Source organism: Microcaecilia unicolor, chromosome 2, assembly GCF_901765095.1.
Source record: "Microcaecilia unicolor chromosome 2, aMicUni1.1, whole genome shotgun sequence".
NCBI classification, from domain to species: domain Eukaryota; kingdom Metazoa; phylum Chordata; class Amphibia; order Gymnophiona; family Siphonopidae; genus Microcaecilia; species Microcaecilia unicolor.
This window is the reverse complement of record NC_044032.1, coordinates 408,980,585-409,005,818: the sequence shown is the minus strand read 5'-3', so window position 1 is coordinate 409,005,818 and position 25,234 is coordinate 408,980,585. Positions and strand designations below refer to the sequence as shown.

The following is a 25,234-nucleotide window of genomic DNA, read 5'->3' as shown; positions in this document are numbered from 1 at the left end:
TTGGTCATTTAGAAGGTAATCTTACAAATCTAATTGTGCACATTTTGGGGGTAGTTTTAGTGATTTGACTTTCATTTTGGAAGTGCGTAACACTTGTGAGATGTGTTGCTCACTGTGGTACATACTTACCCTATAAACTGCATGCACTCATTTACAACAGCTGCCTCCATAGGTTAGACTATAAATAAGTGCTTTTGAGGGGCATTTTTGATATGACATCTAAATCTGATTTTGGATGTTTTGCAGAAAACATCCAAAAATCAAGTGGCAAACAATAATGTTTTTCAAACCACAAAAACATCTAACCTTTTGTTTTGAAAACGGCTGTTTGCTTGTTTTTGTGCTCTGTGCGTCAGTTTTTTTAGACCATTTTCAGGGGGGAAAAAAAAGTCCAAAGGAAAAATGCAGAAAAACAAGCCATTGGGATGTATGGGGGAGGGGAGCAGCATCCTTAGTAGACTTGCCTGCTTATAATCCAACGAGAAAAACGCCCAAATTCCGACCTAAATCGGGAGATGGACGTTTATTTCACAAAAACGAATAAAGCGGTATAATCGAAAGCCAATTTTGGACGTTTTCAACTGCACTCCGTCGCGGATGCGGACAAAGTTGATAGGGGCGTGTCAGAGGTGTGGCGAAGGCGGAACTGGGGCGTGGTTATCTGCCGAAAAGAGATGGGCGCATTTCACCGATAATGGGAAAAAAGTATGCGTTTTTAGCTAGAATTTAGGACACTTTTCCTGGACCCTGTTTTTTCACGAATAAGGCCCCAAAAAGTGCCCTAAATGACCAGATGAACACTGGAGGGAATCGGGGATGACCTCCCCTGACTCCCCCAGTGGTCACTAACCCCCTCCCACCACAAAAAATGAAGTTTCACAACTTTTTATTTTCACCCTCAAATGTCATACCCAGCTCCCTGACAGCAGTATGCAGGTCACTGGAGCAGTTGTTAGGGGGTGCAGTGGACTTCAGGCAGGTGGACCCAGGCCCATCCCCCCTACCTGTTACAATTGTGCTGCTTAATGCTTATTAATCGTCCAACCCCCCCAAACCCACTGTACCCACATGTAGGTGCCCCCCTTCACCCCTTAGGGCTATAGTAATGGTGTAGACTTGTGGGCAGTGGGTTTTGAGGGGGATTTGGGGGGGCTCAACACACAAGGGAAGGGTGCTATGCACCTGGGAGCTCTTTTACCTTTTTTTTGTTTTTGTAAAAGTGCCCCCTAGGGTGCCCGGTTGGTGTCCTGGCATGTGAGGGGGACCAGTGCACTACGAATCCTGGCCCCTCCCACAAACAAATGCCTTGGATTTATTCGTTTTTGAGCTGGGCGCTTTTATTTTCCATTATCGCTGAAAAACAAAAACGCCCAGCTCACACATTGTTGAATAAAACATGGACATCTATTTTTTTCGAAAATACGGTTCGGTCCGCCCCTTCACGGACCCGTTCTCGGAGATAAACGCCCATGGAGATAGACGTTTTTGTTCAATTATGCCCCTCCATGTCACATAAATATCTCAGCAGAGCAGTGGGGCACCCTAAGAGGCACTGCAGTTGACTTCATATAAAAGGTCCCAGGCACATATCTCACTATTACCCCCTTATATTTTATGGGGAGTCCTCTAAAACCCACTAAAAACCTACCATGCCCAACTGTAAACCATTACAATAACCCTTATGTCTACAGGTGTCACATATATAGCCTCCTTAAAATGCACCCCAAGTTCAAGTCAACCTATGCTAATAGTAGTAAATAAGGGCCTGACCAAGTTTCATTTTCATGGAGTGGAGGAGTAGCCTAGTGGTTAGTGCACCAGAGGTACCTAGTTCAAATCCCACTGTTACTCCTTGCCATCTTGGGCAAGTCACTTAACCCTCCATTACCTCAGGTACAAAATTAGATTGTAAACCTGACAGTGAAATACCCAGTGTACCTGAATGTAACTCACCTTGAGCTACTACTGAAAAAGGTGTGAGCAAACTCCAACTAAATAAAATATATAGGTACAGTGGGTTTTGGAGGGTTCACTTTCCACCACAAGTGTAACAGAGTCAGATATGGGCCTGGGTCCCCTTCTCTACAGGCTAATCCATTTACAACTTTCTTTAAATGAGTTACCCTACTTTCTAATTCTTCCTACTTTCTTACCTATCCATATGTTACATCTTTGTTTTACCTTTCACTATCAATTAAAGCTTATCCAAAATTGGGTAGCGGAGCAGGTGGGGGAAGAGAGGTTGGTGGTTGGGAAGCAAGGATACTGGAGGGCAGACTTATATGGTCTGTGCCGGAGCCAGTGATGGGAGGCGGGAAATACTGCTGGGCAGACTTGTACGGCCTGTGCCCTGAAAAAGGCAGGTACAAATCAAGGTAAGGTTTACACATATGAGTTTATCTTGTTGGGCAGACTGGATGGACCATGCAGGTCTTTTTCTGCCGTCATCTACTATGTTACTATGAGGCATATTTTCAACTTTGGAAGGCTAAGTGCTTTGAAAATATGCCTCTATGTAATGTTCTATTATGTATTGTGTTGACATTGTAAGTAGTATACTATTGTTATTTGAATATTTTTTTACTGCTGTAATTGCCTATTGCTCATGTTGTACACCGTCTTGAGTGAATTCCTTCAAAAAGGTGGTAAATAAAATAAATAAATAAATATCCCGTTCATCGTCCCTGGGGGTTATCAGAAACCAGACCTCCAGGGGCATAGATGGGGGGAAGAAGGTAACCGGGAGAGAGGAGAGACCGTATACGTAACATAGAACCTTATTAGAAGTTTGTTGGGTCATATGTTTCCCATAATTGAAGTTTAATTTAGTGGGAATCTAGTACCACTAACAGTTTTTGTTGCAAAGGTTCATAGTACCGGAGGGAGGAGGGGGGGAGAGGGAGGAGGGTGGGTTAAGGGAGAAAATTGTAAAAGTTCCTAGATACTGCTTCGTATTTTGCTGTTATCGTTTGGATTGTATATATAAGGTATACAATGAAAGTAGTATCATTGTTACTCTGTTGTAGTATCAATAAAAAACGTTTGAACATAAATAAATAAATAATCCAGAGTCCTGCTTGCTGCTCTAATAGGAGTGGCTATAACATCTGAAGCTGTCATAGAGGATAGTATGTACTGTTTCTTTCATATCTTTGGGCTGGGGGTAGGAGGGTCATTGATCACTAGGGGAGTAAGGGGTGTGGTCATGCCTTAATCCCTCCAGTGGTCATTTAAGGCACCTTTTTGTGGCTTAGTTGTGATTGAAACAGGTCTAGACCCAAATTCTGCCCCCAACAGATTTGGATGCACTGCAAAGAGTTTCAAAAATAGTGATTTTGGACATTTTGGCAAACAAATTTCTTTCTGCCTCTTTTTAGATCGAACACGAGCCCCTTTATGCCCTTCACACATGGGCAACTTTAAAAAAACATTGCACGTGCACAGAAATGAGAACTTACAAAATTACCAAGTAGTATACATGCATAAAAATATAAGCTGCAAATGAATACTGTATCATTTTTTAAATTACTACATATTGTGAGGCAATATAACTGAGAGTCAAGCACCCAATCAGTTTTCATAGAACAAGGAAAATAATTAAAAGGAAAAAAAGGAAAACCACAAACCTTCAGAAACTAAAGTTTAGCAAAAAGGGGGAGGAGGGAACATGAAAGAACATGAAACATAATCTTACATGGGAAAACCTAATCGAGGACTCACCAACAAAACATATCATGCCACCCTGACCAAAATCAGCAATCCTCCCACTAACAGTCAAGACGCATTAACAGCAGGTTGCTCCTAAGATGTAACAAATTTCTGCAAATTTTCTGCCTCAAAAAAAAGGAATCATCCTATTTAAGAGGGGAAGTTATCAATCTGGGCTACCATTAAGATGGGTAACCCATGTTATTAGTATCTATGTTTCATTTCATAAAATGGACCTGTGATAACTTAGCACGAGTTAGTGATAAAATAACACATCTTAACAGTAAACCACATTGATAACTTCCCCCTATATACACAATACATTTAGCAGGACATTTTTATAAAGAAGTTACTCCCTAAGCTTCAATAAACCTCTAAGGGCCCTGTTTACTAAAGTGCGTAAGTGTTTTTAGCACGCCTACACTTAGCCTGTGCGCTAACCATGTAGGTGCCTATAGGGATATTGTAGGCACGTACATGGTTAATGCGCGTTAAAAATATTAACGTGCCTATAACGCTGCTTAGTAGACAAGGTCCTAAGTTTGAGTTGGGTTGTGCTGGAAAAATTACATTACATGACACTTACATCCCATACATACCACTGAAGTTCAGTGTGGCTCACAAAAAGAATGAACAACTCCTAATCTTTTCATTATAGCACAAAGAATCTTTCTGATGAATAAAGGACTTCAGAATTCCAGCTCAAAGGAACCCATCAATGTAGCTCTTGTGACTGTTTCAACAGAGGATTCTAAACTGTTCATCAACAGATTTTCCTCCTGACTCTCTGCACCGAGGACAATCTTCTGTGTTGGTAGATAATAGACATTAGTACACAAATAGAAGGAAACACCTCTGTTGGATATTTCAAAACTTCAAGAAAATACTGTTTGAACATCATATTAGGCCCAATATTTAAAAAAAAAAAAAAAAAAAGGTAAGCCCCTAAATTTATGCTCCTAAATGTGTGCCCTGTTTTCTGCCAAACTTAGGAACCTGTTTTCAACTGAAAATGTATCTTAATTTAACAGCTTCAAATTTATGCTCATAAATTTAGGCCTGCCATTGATTAGCTTAGATTTACAAGCCAAATTTATAAATCTAGTGCTGAACATCAGTGCTAAGCTCCTAACTTTTTTCCCTACCCTAAATCTGCCCCTGCTGTCATCCACTTTTTCTGCCCCTAAATTTAGAAGTTTAGAAACATTTTTGAGTATATATTTTCAGAGAGGCCCCATTTTCAATTTAGGAGCATTACTCTCAAAGGGGCAGTCCCTCTATTATACTGCCTCATGCTTCAAATTTCCATCTGCTCAGGTCAGGAACTCCTCTGTGTCATCTCTCTCTCAAAGGTGACTCCTGAATCCAACCTTTCACTCAGACCACTAAAGATGTAGCATGTTTACTAGCTCCCAGCCTTTTCTGCAGCATATAGCTCTCTTAGTTCCACCATAGTCACAGTTTGTAACAAGGTTCCCACCAACAGCTCTTCAGAACTGAGATTTAAGGACTTGCCTCCAAAACATTATAGGACAGGTACTGGTCATCAGCCCTTCAGTGCTAAGTAGAGGACTTGTCTCCATTAAAAAGATAAATTCACCTACTGACTATGCACTTTTATCCAATGACATTCGTTACTTACAATTGTAACTGTTCTAGACTTTTTTTCATCAATACAAAATGCTTTATTACATTTCCATAAACACATAAAAGTCTCCTATCCTTAATATCAATCACATTCTCCTCATTTATCCCAATTAACTTAAAATACTTGTTTCATACTTATTCTCTACCACTAGAGAATGTATGCCTGCACCTCAAATGAATACATGAAGTAATACCAAACAGATCTAATATTTTTCTTTTAACTTGTTAACCATATGATAGTGTCTTTCACTTCAAATGCTTCAAAACACCATATATTTATTGCTCACGTTGTAAATTCCATAGTCAGCCTTTTCACTTGTTTTATTGGCTTTCTTAAGCAAATAAACTTTCACTGCAGGTCACTAAAGTCTGTTGTTTAAATCAGTGCAAGATATTATGCAAAACTCTAGTTTCCAAGGACAGTTTCACAACTTGTAAGCTGACAGCTTTAGTAGGCAAAACAAACATCGCCACAATTTCTTATCTTTTCTCTTGCTCTGGTTATCTTTGTATAACTCCTTCAATTGCAAGTTCAGTTCTCCTGCTTCACTCTTCCTCCATCTCTTAGGTTGACCTAAATGTTGAGATTTGGGCGTCCCTGACCGTATGATCACAATGAAAGATGGATGCCCATCTTGTTTTGATAATACAGGATGCCCCGCCTCTTCACGGGGACGTCCTCAGAGATGGGCGCCCTTAGAGATGGGCATCCCTGTTCGAAAATGCCCCTCAATGTATTCCTTTGGGCATCTTTAGTGTTTAGCACATGCCTATTTTTAACGTGCACTAAAAACACCAGCGTGCCTAAGTAAAAGACCCCCTTAGTGATGGTAAATATTTATGGAGGCAGGGACAGTATTGGATTTATAATTGGAATACTATAGAGCCAGAGGGATTGAACAGGGAAGTGGAGAGGTGGGCATATTTATGAATGTAGCATGTTTATAAACATTATATATTGAGATGGACTTTAGTCATTTTCATTTTTTCATCTGAAATTTCCAGGGGAGTGACGTCTCCAGGTTTAAATAGAGCCGCTCCTACTTCTGGTTAGTCTAGGTGTCTTCTTTCAGTTAGAGTTTAAGCGTGAAGTATATTCTCCCCCTTTTTTCAACATTCAGGTTTGAACTCATATCTATATAAACAATTCTCACCTCCAACGTTCTGAAGCTCACTCTGTGGCAGGGAAACACTGAAGCCCTGTACTGTTGGTAGGCTAGGCTGTCAGCAAGCACCACTCACTCTCACTCTCACTCATAGACCCGCCCTCAGCCACGCCCCTTCCGGACATAATTCGCAACCCCAATGTTCTAATGAAGCCTCCACAAGTCCCAACGTTCTAAATCCATGGTGGTGTAGATCGAAATTTGCCCATGATTGTTTGCCCCGCCCCCACGTCAAACGTGATAACGTCGAGGGCGGAGCAAGGACACTCATCCAATCCCATCGCTCTGCCCTCGATGTCATCACGTTTGACGCAAGAGCAGGGCACACATTGATGTTCACCACGACACACCCCTTACCCCACCTCGGCGCAGCACCAAAACCCCTCCCCCCGGCGCATCACCCAAGCCCCTACCCCCCCCCCTTCGGCCACATCAACCCCCTCGCCACCCGCAGACGCAGCGGCCGGTACAAAAACAAAAGAAAAAAAATTCAAAACTGAAATACAGATCCGGGCAGCCATCTGGCATTGGCCGCTCCTCCTCTCCCCTGCACGTCACTGCCCCTGGAGGAAACCCCAGAAGAGCACAACGTCTGAGGGGAGAGGAGGAGCGGCTGCAGAGACAACAAGAAATGCCAGCTGTCTGTTGGAGCCCTGTTTCACGGAGTTGAGAGACGCTGCCACCCCACCCCCCAAGCAACGCTGACCCCCCCTCAAAGCCCCTGAACCCCCTCCAAACCCCCACCGCCGCTGCAACACACCTCCCACCCCGCCCCCCCCGATTACTACACAAACAAAACAGAGCTCCTCAAACCTGAAAAAAAAGGTGAGCCTATTTAGTTCCCTGTAAGCAAGGAAGCCAATTTGGTTGATCTCTGTTTCCACTCTCCTGCACAGCTGTCATTGCTGTACACTCAAAATACAACAAGCAAACGTATGAGCTGCTGCATCCAGGTTGTCATTCTTTATTATTGGTCCATCTGTGACAAGTCTAAAGCTGTTTCATTTGGACCCCTCCAAGCCCCTGACCCCCCTCCAAGCCAACAGCCATTCCCTCACAGTTCGCCATCCGCCCACCCCCCAAACATTCACACACACACACACACACACACACACTCTAGCACACAAAAAAACAACAAAACTGACAGCCACCAAAAACACGACTTGAAGGATCCCTCACTTTCAACCCATCACCATAGGAACACAGACCACCACTTCCAAAAACCCCCGCCACTCCCTCACAGTTCACCATCCGCCCCGCCACACCAACCATTCACACACACACACACACACACACACACACACACACACACTCTAGCACAACAACAACAAAGAAACACAATGATAGCCAACACAAACATGGCATGAACAATTCCTCACTTTCACATCATCCACCCATCTATGCAGACCCCCCCCCTCCAAGCACCCTGCCACTCCCTCACACATCACAAACCCCACCCCCCTCAAACATTCACACATACACACACACACACACACACACAAACAAACAAACAATCTCTACCACAGCAAAAAACAAAAAGCTACACTGACAGCCAGCACAAACACGACCTGAAGGATCCCTCACATTCAACCCATCACCACAGGAACGAAGACCCTCCCTTCCAAGCCCCTTCTCACTTTCAACCCATCACCACAGGAACGCACACCCCCTCCTTCCAAACCCTCCCACCACTCCCTCACAATTCAACATCCCCCACCCCCATCCCCCTAACATTCTCACTCACGCACACCATCACACCCTCCCAACTAGCCAAACCCGCCAACCCCTCCCTTTCCCAACCCTCAAACAACATTCCGAAAACAAAAACACAATATCTACCACACACACAAAAACACTTCACTAATGACAACAAGCCACAACACGACCTGAAGGCGGTGGGGCACAAGCAGGCGGCGGCCGACCACAGGACCGTGGAGAACACCTGGAAACCTATGCACAAAGTGGTGAGTTGCAAGAGAGTGGGAGAGGGGAAGGAGGACGGCCTGTAAATCGGAATAGAGGAAAGGGGGCCGAGGGACTCGCAAAGGACAGAGGAAGACAGCGAGGGAGGGGGGGATAATCTTGCTAGCGCCTGTTTCATTTCATACAGAAATGGGCCTTTTTACTAGTTATTTACTAAGGGCCTTGTTTACTAAGGTGTGGTAGTACTTTTAGTGCATGCTAATGCTAGAGACACCTATAGGAATATATGGATGTCTCTAGTGTTACTGCATGCTAAAAATACTAGTGCGTCTACAACGCAGCTTAGTAAACAGGGTCCTAAATTGGAGAGTTTTTTTTAAAGTCTGGTAACATTTTTGATGTTTTCAGGGACGTCCATAACCGCTACAAGATTTAACCTGGGCTCTTTGAAACAGCATTTGCAAAACATGGTCCATGTTGGGACCCAATACTCTACTATTCAGAGAGTTAGGTCATTTTTATTTATCACTAACCCCCCTGTTTACAAAACCGTGCTAGCGGCTGGTGGTGCGCTACTGCCGACACAACTCATTTACTTTGAATGGGCTGTGTCAGCTTTGTAAACAGGGGGGTAAGTAGGCACATGTCAAATGTTGGCACAAAAAATAGTAAAATGTGCGATGATTATATGCCTGTGGACATAGCATAAGGCCGTCAGATCTGTGATTGTTCTTTCAGAGAACATATGAGCACATTTTCAAAAAAACGTTTTATAAAAAGTGATTGATTTTTTCGGTGATGGTTAATGATCATGACAAATATTACCATACTAGTAAAACATGCCCGTTTCTGACTCAAATGAAACGGGCACTAGCAAGGTTATCCTCCGAGTTCCAGCTTGGCCCTCTCCCTCCCTCCTTCTCCTTCCCTCCCCTCTGAGTTCCATGCCCCCCTCTCCTCTGAGATCCAGACCCCTGCACCTCCCTCCCTCTGTCTCCTCCCCTCCGAGTTCCAGGCCCCCTCCCTCCCTCCATGTCCTCCCCTCCCCTCCGAGTTCCATGCCCCCTCTCTTCTCCGAGTTCCAGACCCCCCACGCCTCCCTCCCTCTCCCCTCCGAGTGGCAGCCCGACCTGCGTTGCCCACCCTCTTCTCCCAGTCCTCCGCCTGCCTCTCGCCTTCCTGCGTGCTGTCCTGAATTTAAAAGTTCTTACCTTGGGGTCCGCCAGCAGCAGTAAAAGGCGAGCAGGCATGGCGCTTCAGCCTGCCTTCCCTTCTGTCTCAGCTCTGCCTCTGGTCCCGCCCTCATTTCCTGTTTCTGGAAGGGCAGGACCAGAGGCAGAGCTGAGACAGAAGGGAAGGCAGGCAGAAGCGCCGTGCCTGCTCGCCTTTTACTGCTGCCAGCAGACCCCGAGGTAAGAACTTTTAAATTCAGGCCAGCACGCAGGAAGGCGAGGGGCAGGCGGAGGACTTGGAGAAAAGGGCGGGCAACGCAGGTCGGACTGCCACTTGGAGGGGAGAGAGAGAGAGGGAGGGAGGCGCAGGGGTCTGGAACTTGGAGGAGAGGGGAGGAGAGGGAGGGAGGGGGTGGGCCTTAAACTTGGAGGAGAGAGGGGGCCTGGAACTCGGAGGACAGGAGGGGAGGGAGGGGGCGATTCTCCCGCGATTGAATCCTCACCTCCAACGTTCTGTGGCTGCCTGGTGCTGGTTTCCCTTCCCTCTCATTGATCCGCCCTTTGACATCATCACATTCCGACGCGAGGGTGGACCAATGGGAATTGTGTTACGAACCCAGGTATCCAGACGTAGAACGTTGGAGGTGCAAATTATTATATAGGATGGGAAAAATATATTGATAGTGATTCTCTGTTTCCTATTAGTGAGATTTATTCACCTCCATTTGCTTAGTGGTAGGTAGTCCTGCCTCTATAATCAATGCCAGTCTGTTTTTTTCTTCTTTACCATTCTGCCCAGATTTCTAGCACTTAACTTTTATGGCGGAGTAACCTAATGGCTACAGAAATTGGCTAAGCTCTAGGGGAACCCAGTTCCAGCTTCCTCTAACTTTGGGCAAGTTAATCCTCGATTACCTCAGGCAGAGACTCTAATTATACAACCTCCAGGGTCAGAAATATACCTACCACACTATTTCAATGGCTTGCAGGTGCTATATAAGAAATAAAGTTTTTAAAAAAATGTATTGGTTGGAATGAGAATGTTCCATGTGATATTAATCACTTTGTTCTTCCGGTACAGCAAAGTTTACAACGGATTAGAAATTCCACTTTCCTTTCTTCTGTCTAGGCATGATATTTGCCATATCTCTTGCCTTTTGTCAGAGGTTTAGGAAACTAAGTAGTTGTTATCTTAGGGGCAATATTCAGCACACAGCTGTATGCAGCTCATAAACCACTTCCAGTTGCAGGCCAACTTAACCCTGCATTTTCAATGCCAGGTTATGCCCAGCCCCTGGCACTGAAAATCCAGGTATGTCCAATAACCCAAAAGTTAACTGGGCACTGGTCGATATACAGACCGATGTCCAGTTAACTCAGTGCTTATAATTAGAACAGCTGTTATGCGCTTACTTAGTTATTGGATTGAATACTGCCACTAACCAGCTAGGTTGCTGCTCTGCCCTAACTCTGCTCCTGGCACTGCCCCTAACCTAGCCAGTTAGGGGATGGCTGGTTAGTGGTGATATTCAGCAGCAGTACCCAGTTAATTGCTGCTAAACAATGGTGGCTGGAAAGCTCAGCAGGGATTAACTGGGCAGAAGCCTCCCCAGCCCAGTTAAACCCAGAAGAACATAAGAATAGCCATACTGGATCAGGGTAATGGTCCATCTTGCCCAGTATTCTGCTTCTAACAGTGGCCAATCCAGGTCACAAGTACCTGGCAGTAACCCAAATAGTAGCAACATTCCATGCGGAATCCCAAAGAGTAGTAACATTCCATGCTACCAATTCCAGGGCAAGCTGTGGCTTCCCCATGCCTGTCTCCACTAATGATAGCGTCCTAGGGGTGGGAAGTACTACTACTACTACTACTAATCATTTCTGTAGTGCTACTAGACATAATCAGCGCTGTACACATTATATACAGGTACTTTCTCTGTCCCTAGGGGGCTCACAATCCATTTTTTTTTGTGCCTGGGGCAATGGAGGGTTAGGTGACATGCCCAAGGTCACAAGGAGCTGCAGTGGGACTTGAACCCAGGTTACCAGGATCAAAGCCCACTGCACTAACCACTAAGCTACTCCTTAACTATTCATTAAGGGCATCTTTCACTAAACCGCGCTAGTGAATCCTGGCTCAGCAATGCTGACAAAGCAGCCTATTCACTTTGAATGGCCTTCATCGGCATTGCCACATCGGAATCACTAGCAGAGTTTGGTAAAAGAGGCCCTGAGTGAAAAAATATTGCCTCCTATTATTTCCACATAATCTCATTGAGTGTCCCCTAGTCTGCATATTTTTGAAAGAATAAAAAAAATCGATTCATTTCTACTCATTCTACACCACTCAGGATTTTATAGACATCAATCATGTCTCCCCTAAGCCATCTGTTTTCCAAGCTGAAGAGCCCTAACCTCTTTAGCCTTCCCTCGTATGAAAGGAGTTCCATCCTTTTTATCATTTTGGTCGCTCTTCTTTGAACCTTTTCTAATTGTGCTATATCTTTTTTGAGATACGTCAACCAGAATTGAATGCAATACTCAAGATGAGGTCACACCATGGAGCGATACAGAGGCATTATAGTAATCTTATTCTTATTTACCATCCCTTTGCTAATAATTCCTAGAATCCTGTTTGCTTTTTAGGCTGCTGCTATACACTAGTCAGAAGATTTTAGCATAGTGCCTACAACACCACCTAGATCTGTTACTCGGGTTCTGATCCCCAAGGTGGACCCTAACATCAGGTAACTACGATTTGGATTATTCTTCCCAATGTGCATCACTTCGCATTTGTCTACACTAAGGGCACTGTTTACAAAGGTGTACTAGCGGTTTTAGCGCACGCTAACCGTGTAGATGCCCATAATATTCCTACAGTGCATGCTAAAAACGCTAGTGCACCTTTGTAAACAAGGCCCTAAATTTCATCTGCCATTTGGATGCCCAGTCTTCCAATTTCCTTAAGTCTTCCTGCAATTCTTCACAATCCACATGCGTTCTAACAACTTAAATAGTTTTGTGTAGTCTGCAAATGTAATCACTTCACTCATTGCCAAATCATTAATAAACATGTTAAATGGCACCAGTCCCAGTACAGATTCCTGCAGCACTCCACTATTCACTCTCCTTCATTGAGAGAAACAGCCATTTAACCCCACCCTCTGTTTCCTGTCCAATAACTAATTCCTAATTAAGAAAGTTACATCAGTCAAACAGTATCGAACAGAAATCATATATATATATATATATATATATATATATATATATATATATATATATTTACAGAATAGTGTTTAGCAGAGCTGTGGAGTTGGTAACATTAAACCTTCGACTTCAACTCAGACTCCTATTTTTCTACTGTCCAACTCCTATGATAGTAAACGGAAGAGAAATTTGATTAATTACAGAAACATTGGATATTTATGTACAAAATTAGTACTAGTAGACCACAAAATATTTGATGTTTGAACAAAGAACCTGAACAAAAAAAATTGTATAAAATTATAAATTTACCATATATTATAATGTAGGTTTTTATTTTAAAGGTGGAATCAGTATGTTTTTTTTTTTCCAACTATGCCTAAAATGTCTTCTAACTCTAACGCCACAGTGTGTACATATATGCCATTACTCCAGTGGCGTACCTAGCTTCACCAACCGGGGAGGGTCACTGCTGCGCATCACTCCACCAGCTTGTCTCCTAAAAAGGGGATGCGCGGAGCAGGCGTGCGGCTGTCAGCTTTGTCAGTCCTATGCCCCGGAACAGGAAGTAACGTCAGAGGGGGCAGGGGACCGGCTGAGTCGACAACCACACGCCTGTTCCACACACCCTCTTGCTGCCTGCACCTGGGGCAGACCACCCCACCTTAGTATGCTACTGCATTACTAATGATTACTCATGTAATCAGCCCATAACTGTTGGTGCATACTTCATTGAACTGCCATCACAGAAGAAATACTATAAGAAAGCACTTTGTCTACTAGAGAAACCTTCCAGTTTGAAGGTAAATCCAAAGTTTTAGGAATGATTTTAGATTCTGGTTTGTCTTTTGAACCCAAATAAATGAGCTAGGACGGATGATTTTCTTTAATTTACGTAAATTGAAAACTATAAGATCTTCTTTGAGTCCTACTAGTTTTCGGATCCTAGCTCAGGTCATCTTACTTCCACAACTATTATTGCAACTCTCTGCATTGTGCTGTTAATTCGAGCTTAAAGCAGAAGTTGCAATTTTTACAAAACACATCCATTAGGCTGATTTTTACATTATGGAAATTTCATGAGGCTACTCCACTTTTATATAACTTACAAACTGGTTACATGTGGAGCAGTGCAGTCATTTTAAAATGGCTTGTCTGGTCTATAAGAGTTTTATGGTTTGAGTCCTGAAAATGTGACTCGGCTTTTAACAATTCCTTTAAGATCATTTTTGAGAACTGTACGTCTATTAACTTTGGATTACCCTACAATGAAAAATATGAGGATGAAATTATGTTGGGAATGCTTTTTTTGTATATTTGAGTACTAAACTTTGGAATAGTGTTCCAGTCCATATTAAACAAATTACTTTTCATCCCATAAAGCTCTTAAAACTCTTTTTTTTTCTTTAACAGTGAGAGATGTATAAATTGCTGTTATGTTATTTTTGATTTATTGTGAATACGATATACATTTCTTCTAATGTGAAGTTAATCTTTCTGTAAATCCGCTTTGTAGCTCTTATTAAAGGCAGAATATAAATGTTTTCAATACAATACAACAGAACATTGCATTCTATCCCATGACTCTTTCATTTTCTCAGCAGTCTCTCATGAGGAACCCCTTTGAATATCAACCTCCCGGTGTTGTTTATCCTCTTTTCCCATAATACAACAAAATGAAAAGTCACAAAGGTTAATGAGCCTTCCCCCACTAGCAGTAATTCTTCCCTTCCTTACTATTTGCAGAACATACAGGACAGTATAGCTTTTTTATTATTATTATTTCCTGTGCTATGAAGGTTCTGGCCATATACCTGGGATATACTATAGGGCAGTGGTTCCCAAACCTGGTCCCAGATGCACCCCAGCTAGTCAGGTTTTCAGGATATCCACAATAAATATTCATGAGAGAGATTTGCATGAACTGCCTCCACTCCATGCAAATTTCTCTCATGAATATTCATTGTGGATATCCTGAAAACCTGACTGGTAAGGGCGCCTCCAGGACCAGGTTTGGAAACCACTGCTGTAGGGCATAATGTCTCAAGACAGGGTTCCAGAAATGAATCTCACATATGATCTCAATCTCTCTGATTAATGGCCAGTGCTTTTTCTTAATATTTGTGATGTGCCAGTCCTTTATTCTGGAGCTCATAGAGTATAATATGTACAGGTAACATGTTGAGGTACACTTAAAAATTCATTTTACTCAAGCTAGTGGCATTCCACTGAAATATCCAACCACAAGCAATGCAGTGGCTGACTCCAGTTTTGAAAAGAAATGCAAAACATCCATTGGAATATCAGTCTTTAAATATATGCATTCTAAGGACAGGAGAGACAAGGATATGATGGAGACATTCAAATACCTGAAAGGCACAAGAATCAAACCTTGATCAGAGGACAGAAAGTTCTAAACCAAAAGCTTACAAAATAAGAGCACACAGGGTACAATTAGAAGTAACATATGCAAATATTTCTTTATGGAAGGGTTTAGATGCATGGAACAACCTTCCAGTGGCGATGGAAGAGGTAAAAAGGGCATCAAAATTCAATAGAGGATGGAATAAAGATAGAAGATGCTTAGCTGCAAGAATGTGAAGTAAATGCAACACTCCAGCAGTCTATAGAAATGAGAACGGTTAGGCCTTGAAGGTCTCTATCTGCCTTCATAGTCTGTTTTTGTTTTTCCATTTAAATATTAATTTCACATTCTCCTCAGTGATTTTAAATAATAGTTGGTAAAGAAGAATGTTATCTTTTGGCTTTTTTAGAGCCACATAAGTAGACTAATGTTTACAGCAGCAGACTGAGAACTGGGGAAATCTGGTCCAAATTCCACTGCAGTTTCTCATAACCTTGGGCCAGTCATTTAACCATTCGTTGCCTCAGGAGAAAATTTAGACTATGAGCACTCCAGAGATATGGAAATGCCTAGTGCATTTGAATGTAACTTGCCTTAAGCTATAACTGAAAAGGTGTGAGCTAATTTCAAATAAATAAGTTTGCTTTCATCAGTGACAACAAATGTGATTATCAAAAATAGTGGAACACTGACATCTTGTGGCAGTACAGAAATATTACCTCGAAGCCTTTCCCCGCAACTAAAACTGATGAGAGCATCGAAGAAAATTAAATACACACTGTCATGCTGCATATTAATTATAAATGGGTAAAAAAAAGAAGGTTTTATAGAATATATTCATCAGATTATTTAATCCATGACAGTTCTGCATTTCTATTGATTATTTCTAACCACACTAGAGGCAATTTTAATAGCTTGTGTGGGTGGAAAGTATATATGATCTTTTAACTGCATACTTTGTGGTAAATATTCAGAGACCACCAAAAGCACTCAGAGAGTCTGACCCTTCCCATTGTACTGTTTCCTCCCTCAGTCTAAACGCAACCACAAGAATCTTGCTTCTTATTCCAGCTTAAAGCTTGCATACCAGGTCTGTGAGTATTTTTAATCAGTGAAGAGAAATTTTCTGCAGGGCCAATTTATCCACACAAATACTTATTATTATTATTATTATTATTAATTGCATTTGTATCCCACATTATCCCACCTATTTGCAGGCTCAATGTGGCTTACATAGTTTTATTATGACAGTAACATTACAGGGTAACAGATACAATTAGTGATGTGTGGAACTTGTGAAGGAGAAGAAGGAAGTGATAAGGGGTAGATATAAATGTTAGACTTTCATAGCTGAGTGGGATGATGATCTTTGATAGCACATCTATGGGTTATCTTTGTAGGCCTTGTTGAAGAAATAAGTCTTTAGAGATTTACGGAAGTTATTTGTTTCGTCCATTGATTTTAGGTCTGTAGGTAGTGAGTTCCATAGCTGTGTGCTCATGTATGAGAAGGAAGTGGCATGCATCAGCTTGTATTTTAGTCCTTTATTTAGTACTTATTTACCCAGGTATGTGAAATTAAAAGTCATCCTGAAGAAGCAGAGGAAATTTATTCTCTTAACTATTTTGGGGGCTCAGAGAGGGGATCCCAAGCTCTGAGCTCACTTTCTTCCTGTTCATGTGGCCCAGAGAGTGGACACTTAACCCTCATCCAACTTTCCTCTGCTTTCAGGACCTGCTGAATGGATTCCCAGTTCTGACAGAGGAATCTGCATGTCTCTTGCACTGATCACTTTTCAGCTACGGGGTGGAATTGAGACGTGTGACTCAGGATCTGACGATGTGGAGCGTGTCTAAAATACATGCAGAAACAGATGTGCATTCGCCAGTGATATGCAGTGGGATAATCCATGTTACAAGCATCAACATCTAAATTATCAGTGGGGTTAAAATATAGACATATATGTGCTGGCACATACACCTGCATGCTAGTATTTCAGAATATAAATGTGTATATGTGTATGTGTGTATATTCCAGAGCTGTGGTAAAAAGTGCCCTTACCGCGCCCATATGCAGGCTTTTCCCATACAATAAGGCCATTTTTACCACAGCTGTACAAATGTTTTTTTGTATTTTATGTATTAATGGCCATGAGTGAATGTTGACATTAGTGTGTGGCCTTTAAATATATTTACTACGTGAGCATTTACCGCCATCCATTTTGTAGGCGGTTAGGGCTCATTCGGTATCTGTGCGCTAATGTAGCTGCTCGAACTGGTCAGTGCAGGAACGCCTGCTGTCTGCCCCAGACACTCCCCCTCCCCCGCAAAAAAAATCTTTTTAGCACGTGGCTAGCATGCACTGGTTTGGCAGTTACTGCAGGATGCGTGAGTGCCTTCCACAGTACACTATTTTAAGCTCTGTTAGGCATGCGTTAGAACTTAGCTTAGTAAAACGGCCCCTATGTTAATCATTTTAGAAACACACATCTGTTTTTCAAGACTGTCACAGAGCCAAACATCCTTTGCCAGTATCACTTTTTTTTTTGAGTGGGGGGGGGGGGACGTAAAAGATTGAAGGGATACAACAGTGACCGCTCCTAATCCCTCCAGTAGAGAGCTGAATAAAACTCTCTCTCACCTAGATGTTCCCAGGAGCAAGTGTAAATCCTGATGTTCATGTCAGCAGACATGCAAATGTGCTCCCTTTCTGAAATGGAGAATGCATGTGTATCTTATTGGCCAGCCCTAGCCCCACCCAAAACACAGCTGGACCACACCCCCTTGCCAAATGCAAGTATTCACAATTTGCACGAATATCCCAGCTTTGGGATTTAGACATGCGTGCAATATACACACCTAAATATCAGTTTATGCGTGTCTAAAATGCAACTAGGTATTCTAAAATGACCATCATTACTGAGAGAGCTGTTCTTTCTATACTCTTTTCTGACTGTGCTCCTTTTTTGTATAAAATACTATATCGTATTCCCTTTCCAAAGACACCACAACCATGTGTGAAAGGGCAAAGGAACTACTTTTATGGGAGTTATTTTATAAAGGATTTTTCATAAACATATGTCAGCATGCACGTGTAAAAGGCCACCTATACAACAACCCCCATTTATGAGTATGTGCTGTGATAAGTGGCCTGCATACTTGTACACAACTCAAGCAGAGGTGCACTGTGGGCAGACTCACAATATACTGTACATGCAGTCTTTAAAAAATATTTGCAGTCACATATATTGTACATGTGCACACTTATGCCAGTTCATGAAATTAATGAGCCTTCATTATAGCTTTGATTTCTTCAGCTTTTACAGGGCAATTTTCTAAAGACATTTAGGGCCCTGCATATTAAGCCGTGCTATAGGCGTGCTAGCATTTTTAGCACACACTAAAAATTGGAACGCGCTAATAGCATTTGCACGTGCTAATTTTAGCGTGTGCTAAAAATGCTAGCGCACCTTAGTAAACAAGGCCGTTGAGCATTTGTGTCTTTATAATATGAATGAAGCTTTATTATAGCTTCAATTTCTGCAACTTTTGCAGGGCAATTTTCTAAAGACATATAGGACCTGTGTCTTTATAATATAGGCTTTACGTAGGGACCTGCATGACCTTCCAACCTAGGTACCCTGTTAGAAAATTAGGACCTGATATTCAGCAGGACTTACCGCTCTTACCCAGATAAGCCACTCTTAATCAGATAAGCACCATTCACTGAGTCACACCCAGATTTTCAGTGGAATTTACCGGATAGTGCCACTGAAATTCCAGCCAGACTGCGTCGTCACTATCCGGGCAATGCTGACTTAATTTGAGGCAGAGTTTTGGCAGAGCTGCAATATTCAGTCCTCTAACTGGGTAGCTGTCCGGATACAGTTCAGACAGCTAAAAGGCTGAATGTCACTGGCAGCTGGGTAAGTTCAGGTGGCCACATTATATCCAGACATTCATCACCAGGATCTGGATACAGCCCAGTACTAAATATTTGGGTAAAAAATAAGAGGCTGGGGTGTTTACAAAAATGCTGACCACTGTGGGCTGAATGTTGATCCATTACTAACTGACCACATAAATACAGTGATGTAATTCTAAAGCAAATCAGCTTCAGCTTTTATTCGCTTTCATCAAAACAGGCAAATCTTGTATGCTCTGATCTATAGTCTTTCTTGCTAATAAACTTCTATTACAAATTCTTCCATTTTAATTTTATTGCACAATATTTTTCACTCAAACAATGAGGCCTAACCATTTAAAATGAAACAATGTAAGGGTCAACATTCAAAGCGATTTAATCACACGACTACCGGTTACTGCTGCTGAAAATAACTGGTTAGTGCTGAAATGAAAACCAGTCGGCACTTGGCTGGCTAAGGGCCGATGCCCAGCTCTTAACCGGCCACGTTAACTGCATAAATAGGACCACATAAAAGTCAGTCCTAGCTTTATGCAGTAACCCATAGCCGAATATCATACATAACCAGTTACGTGTTAGCCGGCTCCAGAAACCCAGAAATATTTAATGCTGGTGCCCGGACATGGCCCGGCATTGAATTACCAGGTTTAACACTGGCAGCGGGCAGCAAAACACTGATTGCCACCAGCTGAATATGGAGCCTGTAGTGTGAAGAAATTAGAACTGGCTAGACGGGGGAGGGGGGATGAGCTTGGGGGCTACAGGTGACCTACCAACTGGGGAGTGGCTAGTGACCTGGAGGATGTGAAAGGAGTTGAAAAGTAGCTGGCTAAATGAGGGAGGAGTGACTGAGAGAGGCGTAGATGGTGGATGGAAGGTTGAGACTGCTAGGGATGAGGGAGAATGAGAGTGAAAAAGAAAGAGATTTGAGAAGATAGGAGAACTGATGAATAACTCAGCATGCATTTGCATTAAAATCACTGACGGAACATGATCCTTCTTCTTCAGAAAGACATCTAAATAGTAATCATGGTGGATTAAATGGCTGCTGTATGATGAAGCATCCACTTCTGACAATCATACCAGTTTGATTATTATGCAACCCAATTCCGTGAAATAATTTCTAATAGCTACTATGTACTGAGGATTTGGATGGCTGGCAGGATGCAGCTGGACTCCTCTGGCCCAACAGACTGCCTATCCCAGCTGCTGTTGACCCTTTTAAGATATCCTGCATCTCCTCCCTGTCATGCATCATTTCCAGCTGCCTTCCATTACAATTATTGTTCATTATGCATTTATTTTTCTCACTGTAGTCCAAGGCATTTTAAGCCAAATTATTCTTTTATGTGTTATGGTTAAATGCTGGTTCTAGAAACTGCTACACAAATTATTATTATAAGAAAAATGTCAAAGAACTAAACTATGTCCAGTGTGCCTCCTTTCCTCTCTAATGTCACTTAGGGGCCTTTTTACTAAGCTACATTAGGCACTTATGCGTGCTCATACAGCTTAAAATGGCATACTGTGGAACACACTCAAGACCCCTGTGATAATTGCCACATTCGCAGGCAAAAAAATATTTTTTGATGGGCATGTCAGGTGGCAGAGAGTGGGTATCCTTGTGCAATTTAGTAAGTGCATCTACATTACCGTGCACAAAGTGATTAGTAAATGGATAGCGCATGAACCCATCTACAAAATGGGTGGTGGTAAATGTACACATGGTAATTTTTCAAAATGGCTGCATTCTAATGCTAGCACACAGCCATTAATATTAAAAAGCTGCAGTAAAAAATGGCCTTAGCACAAGGAAAAACTCGCAAAAGGGTGCGCTAAGCCCACTTTTTACCACAGCTTAGTAAAAGGACCCCTTAGTTCAGGAGTAGACAACTTCAGTTCTGAGGTGTCACAAACTAGTCAAGTTTTGCAAACAGTCATGCTGAATATGCATGGAATACATTCATATGAAATGGCGGCACTTCATGAAAATATATCTCATTCATTACAGATAATCTGAAAACCCAGCTGGGTGCAGCAGTTGAGGAACAGAGCTGCCCACCCATGACCCAGTCTATGGATGGAAGCAATATAAGGTGACCAAAGGGGCAGTCTGCTGACACACCTTTAGCTGGTAAATATTGGTGATGATTTATTTTTGTAACAATTTCAGATGCAGTCCCGAACACTATTCAGGCCCTTCAAATAATAGTATACGATCAAAAGAAAAGTCCAGTTCCAGTGAAATCTTCCTGTGGCTGGACTTACTTTGAGGCCCATTTACTGAGCCCATAGGAGCCAACTTTCAAAATGATTGGGGGTGCTCAACTCGGCACACTTCAGCATGTCTGCAAAAAGGAAAACTACATAGGGCAGGGTCAGGGGCACAACAGGCCAGGTCATATTTAAATGTAGAGCACAGCAGGTAGTGCACACACTGGAAGGATTCATGGCTAAAAGAAGAGCTGGGAAGCACTAAGGGGTCCTTTTACCAAGCTGAGGGAAAAAGGGCCCTGAGCTATTGGCGAGGGCCATTTTTCCCATGCACCAGGGCCCTTTTTACCACAGCAGGTAAAAAGTCCCCAGACAAACATTGCCATGTGGTAAGAGAACTCTTACCGCATGGCCAAGTGGCGAGGAGCCCATACTGCCAGCGACTGAGGTAGCGATAAGGGCCCCCACGGTAACCCTGTGGTAACCAGGCAGTGCGCAGTGCTGCCTGATTACCGCCAGGTTACCGCTGCGTAAGCCGATTCCAGGGGTTTTCTTTTTTCCCCCAGAAATAGTGTATGCTCAGGGTGGAACTACTGCCAGTGGACAAGTTGGGCCGGCGGTTGTCCTGATTTACCATTCGGTAAGTCCCATTTTTTAGTGCACCTGTAAAAAAGGCCTCTTTTTTTGCCGAAAATGGATGTGCAGCAAAATCAAAATTGCAGCGTGTCCATTTTTGGTCTGGTAATGACCTATGCGCGTCAAATGCCACTTGGTGTGCGTCCATTACGCGCACCAGAAAATAAAAAACATAAAAAACAAAGACACGCATAGCGGACGGGCACCATAAATTGAAAGTACCGCAAGGGCCATGCGGTAACCAGGTGGTAACTCCAATTTGGTGTGCGTTCGGCACGCGTAGGCGCCTATGGGCATAGTAAAAGGGCTCCTTAATCTTCTTCAAGGGAGTATACTGCCACTAGCAGAAGGTCCAACTCCTCCCCTGCTTCTAGGCTCCCTTCCAGAAACTACTAGAAACTGCTCTAATCCTCTGGCACGGTCTAATGCCAGAAGGTCTGAGCAGCTCGTGCACTAGAACAGGTGCAGGAAACACACAGGAAAAAAAACAAAACAGCAGGCCAGATGTGCTGCCTAGAGACCTAGGGACGGCAGATGGCAAAAAAAAAAAAAAGCCAGCAACCATTCACTCTTATGAGCTGACAGAAAAAAAGGCTGCCAGCCACTAGCTAGATACAGATACTAATAAACTGTTAGGAACAGCAAGTGGAAAATACATTGTCATATCTCTCTATATAAAAGGCAACACCAACGTTCTATGAAGCCTCCAGACGGAAGTGTGAAGGGGGAGAGATATCCGGTTTCCCCATGAGTGTCTGCCCCGCCCTCTGTAACAAACAGTCAGTGAAGGAAAACAGCAGAGCACGGAAATCAAATCGCTGGCTCTGTAACAGTGAAGGACTCAGAGGGGGGAGGGGAGAGAGGGCAGAGGGCAGGGACACACACACTCCCACATGCACACAGAAGAAAATATTGCTAGCCCCCCGTTTCATTTGCATCAGAAACGGGGCTTTTTTACTAGTACTGTATATTTTCCTTACTGTCACACATGTAATTGGCACATAACTATTTTATGCTTACTTAATAGAACTGCCGTGCACAGGTGGCCATTGTCAGAATTGCCTGTGTAGGTACAAAGCCTACTGGCATTTTCCTATAAATTTTGTACCCATTCTGTAAAGGAAGTTATGTGAAATTGTCTAAGGGAAATAATTCATGCAGAGATTTGCACCTGCTTTTTCTGTGAATTATCCTTCTGGCAAGAACAATACATGTACTTTTGAAAATGCAAAACTAATTGCACTATTATCTCCAGAAAAGAATGTAGGAATATATGTCCAAAGCCCAATGCAAATTTGCTGTTGTTTGTTTCTGGTAGAAGTCTAAGTGAGGGGGTCTTTACTAAGGTGCGCTAGCGTTTTTATCTCACGCTAAAAATCAGTTGGCGCTAAATGCTGAGACACCCATTGCACCTGCTGATTTTTAGCATGAGCTAAAAATGCTAGCGCACCTTATTAAAAGACCTGGTAAGATCACTAGAAGTAAGATAAAACGTTTAATTTTTTTCAGTACATGCAGAAACTCACCAAGCTACTCATTTTGGAAGATGTTGAGCTTGTTCTTTGCTTCCTTAGAATATGAAGTTCTTCAAAGTTTCCATCCTTTGCTTTGAAAGTCATTCTACTACCTCCAGCAGTACCTTCAGAGGAAGACCTCAAGCGTCTCTCAGTGAATCTCCCTTCTCGGTATGGACTGAAGCTGTTTGAGTAGTTAACTATGAACAAAAAGCATTGACCATTATTTATGTATTTATTTATTTTCAAATACTTTGGAAACGCAATCTAAATTTCAAATATTCAATTATATTGCAAAAACATTTATCATAATACAGTGTGGAGCATATCAGGCAGTATAATATTCATAGCTTATAATTTACACTTCTACTTTAAGTGCTTTTACCAAATAGTAAGGGAATCTCTAGTTTTATTAATTGGCTAATTAATACCAGGTGCTTAAATAATAGGGATTTGCATTCATTTGAAATGACATAGAAAATATTAGCCTCATTTCCATATCTTTAAGTAGCTTTTATCCCCACAATCACAGGACCCCCTCCCATACTATTCCCTTTTAGCTGAATGGGAGTCCTCTGCTTTGCTGACAGTGTGTGTGTGTGGGGGGGGGGGGGGCTAAAATACTGTGTTTTCAACCACTAGAGACAGGCAGGTTCTCTGGAGTCCTACAGAGCTTGCTTGTCCTTCCTTATTGAAAATATGATAGTGAAACAGCTCCCCCCACTGGCAGGAATGTAGGTGGAGGACTCCCACTCAGCTTAGAGAGAACAGATTTTTTTTTTTCCTATGGCATAAATAGTGTGCAGTATTTGGCAATGGTGAGCACTATCCATGAAGAGTATACACTGTTTGTGAAAACCATGGGCTCTTTTTCAGTAGTATGCACTATTTAAAAAGAGTGCACATTTGGGTGCAAATAGTTTTTCATTCTTCATGGATAGTGCACACTATTTATGACATTGTCCCTGAAATTTAAAAACAAATTGTAAAAAACAGAACAAAACAAAACTTTGTTTGCATAACATGGGAAACTATGAAACAAACATTTTGACCCATACACCCATATTTAATAACTAAGAATAAGTAAACAACCATGATAGAGTTTGGGCATCATGTCCTATAAAAAGGTTAAAAATTAGCTGAGTTTTGTTTTCACTATAAAAGTTATAGGGAGCTCCTATGACAAACAGTAGCTAATGTCCAGATATGGACAGGATTAAAAGACCATTCCTAAACATCTGGTGTTCCAAATAACCACTATGACACAGATAGTCTATATATGGAAAAAGATGAAAACTACAGTAGCTCTACCCAGGAGCATTCATCCTGCCAAAATAATCCCAAATGGGAGAATCATACAAGAAGCCAGCAAAAGAATCAGCTGGAATGCTAAATGACCGAGGGGTAAAAGGGGCACTCAGGGAAGAGAAAGGCATAGCAGAGAAATTAAATTCTTTGCTTAGGTCTTCACTGAGGAAGTTTTGGGAAAATACCAGTACCAGAAATGGTATTCAAAGCTGACGAGTCAGAGAAACTGAATGAATTCTTTGTAAACCTGGAAGATATAATGGCACAATTTGGCAAATCGTGCCATTATATCACAAGTAGCAAATCGCCTGGACCAGCTGGTATTCATCCCAGAGTACTGATAGAATTGAAACATGAACTCACAGGGCTATTGTTAGTAATATGTAATTTACCTTTAAAATCAAGCATGGTACCGGAAGATTGGAGGGTGGCCAATGTAACACCAGAGGT

General features: G+C 42.3%; 1 protein-coding gene across 2 annotated transcripts in view; it reads right to left on the bottom strand.

Moving 5' to 3' along the window:
• CCSER1 (coiled-coil serine rich protein 1) overlaps positions 1-25,234 on the bottom strand; it is a 918,294-nt gene that overhangs the window by 688,289 nt on the left and 204,771 nt on the right. For both annotated transcript variants that reach the window (XM_030190693.1, XM_030190692.1), the window contains one exon: positions 23,489-23,676. In XM_030190693.1, coding sequence (XP_030046553.1) covers positions 23,489-23,676 — 188 coding nt within the window. The remainder of the gene's footprint in view (positions 1-23,488; positions 23,677-25,234) is intronic.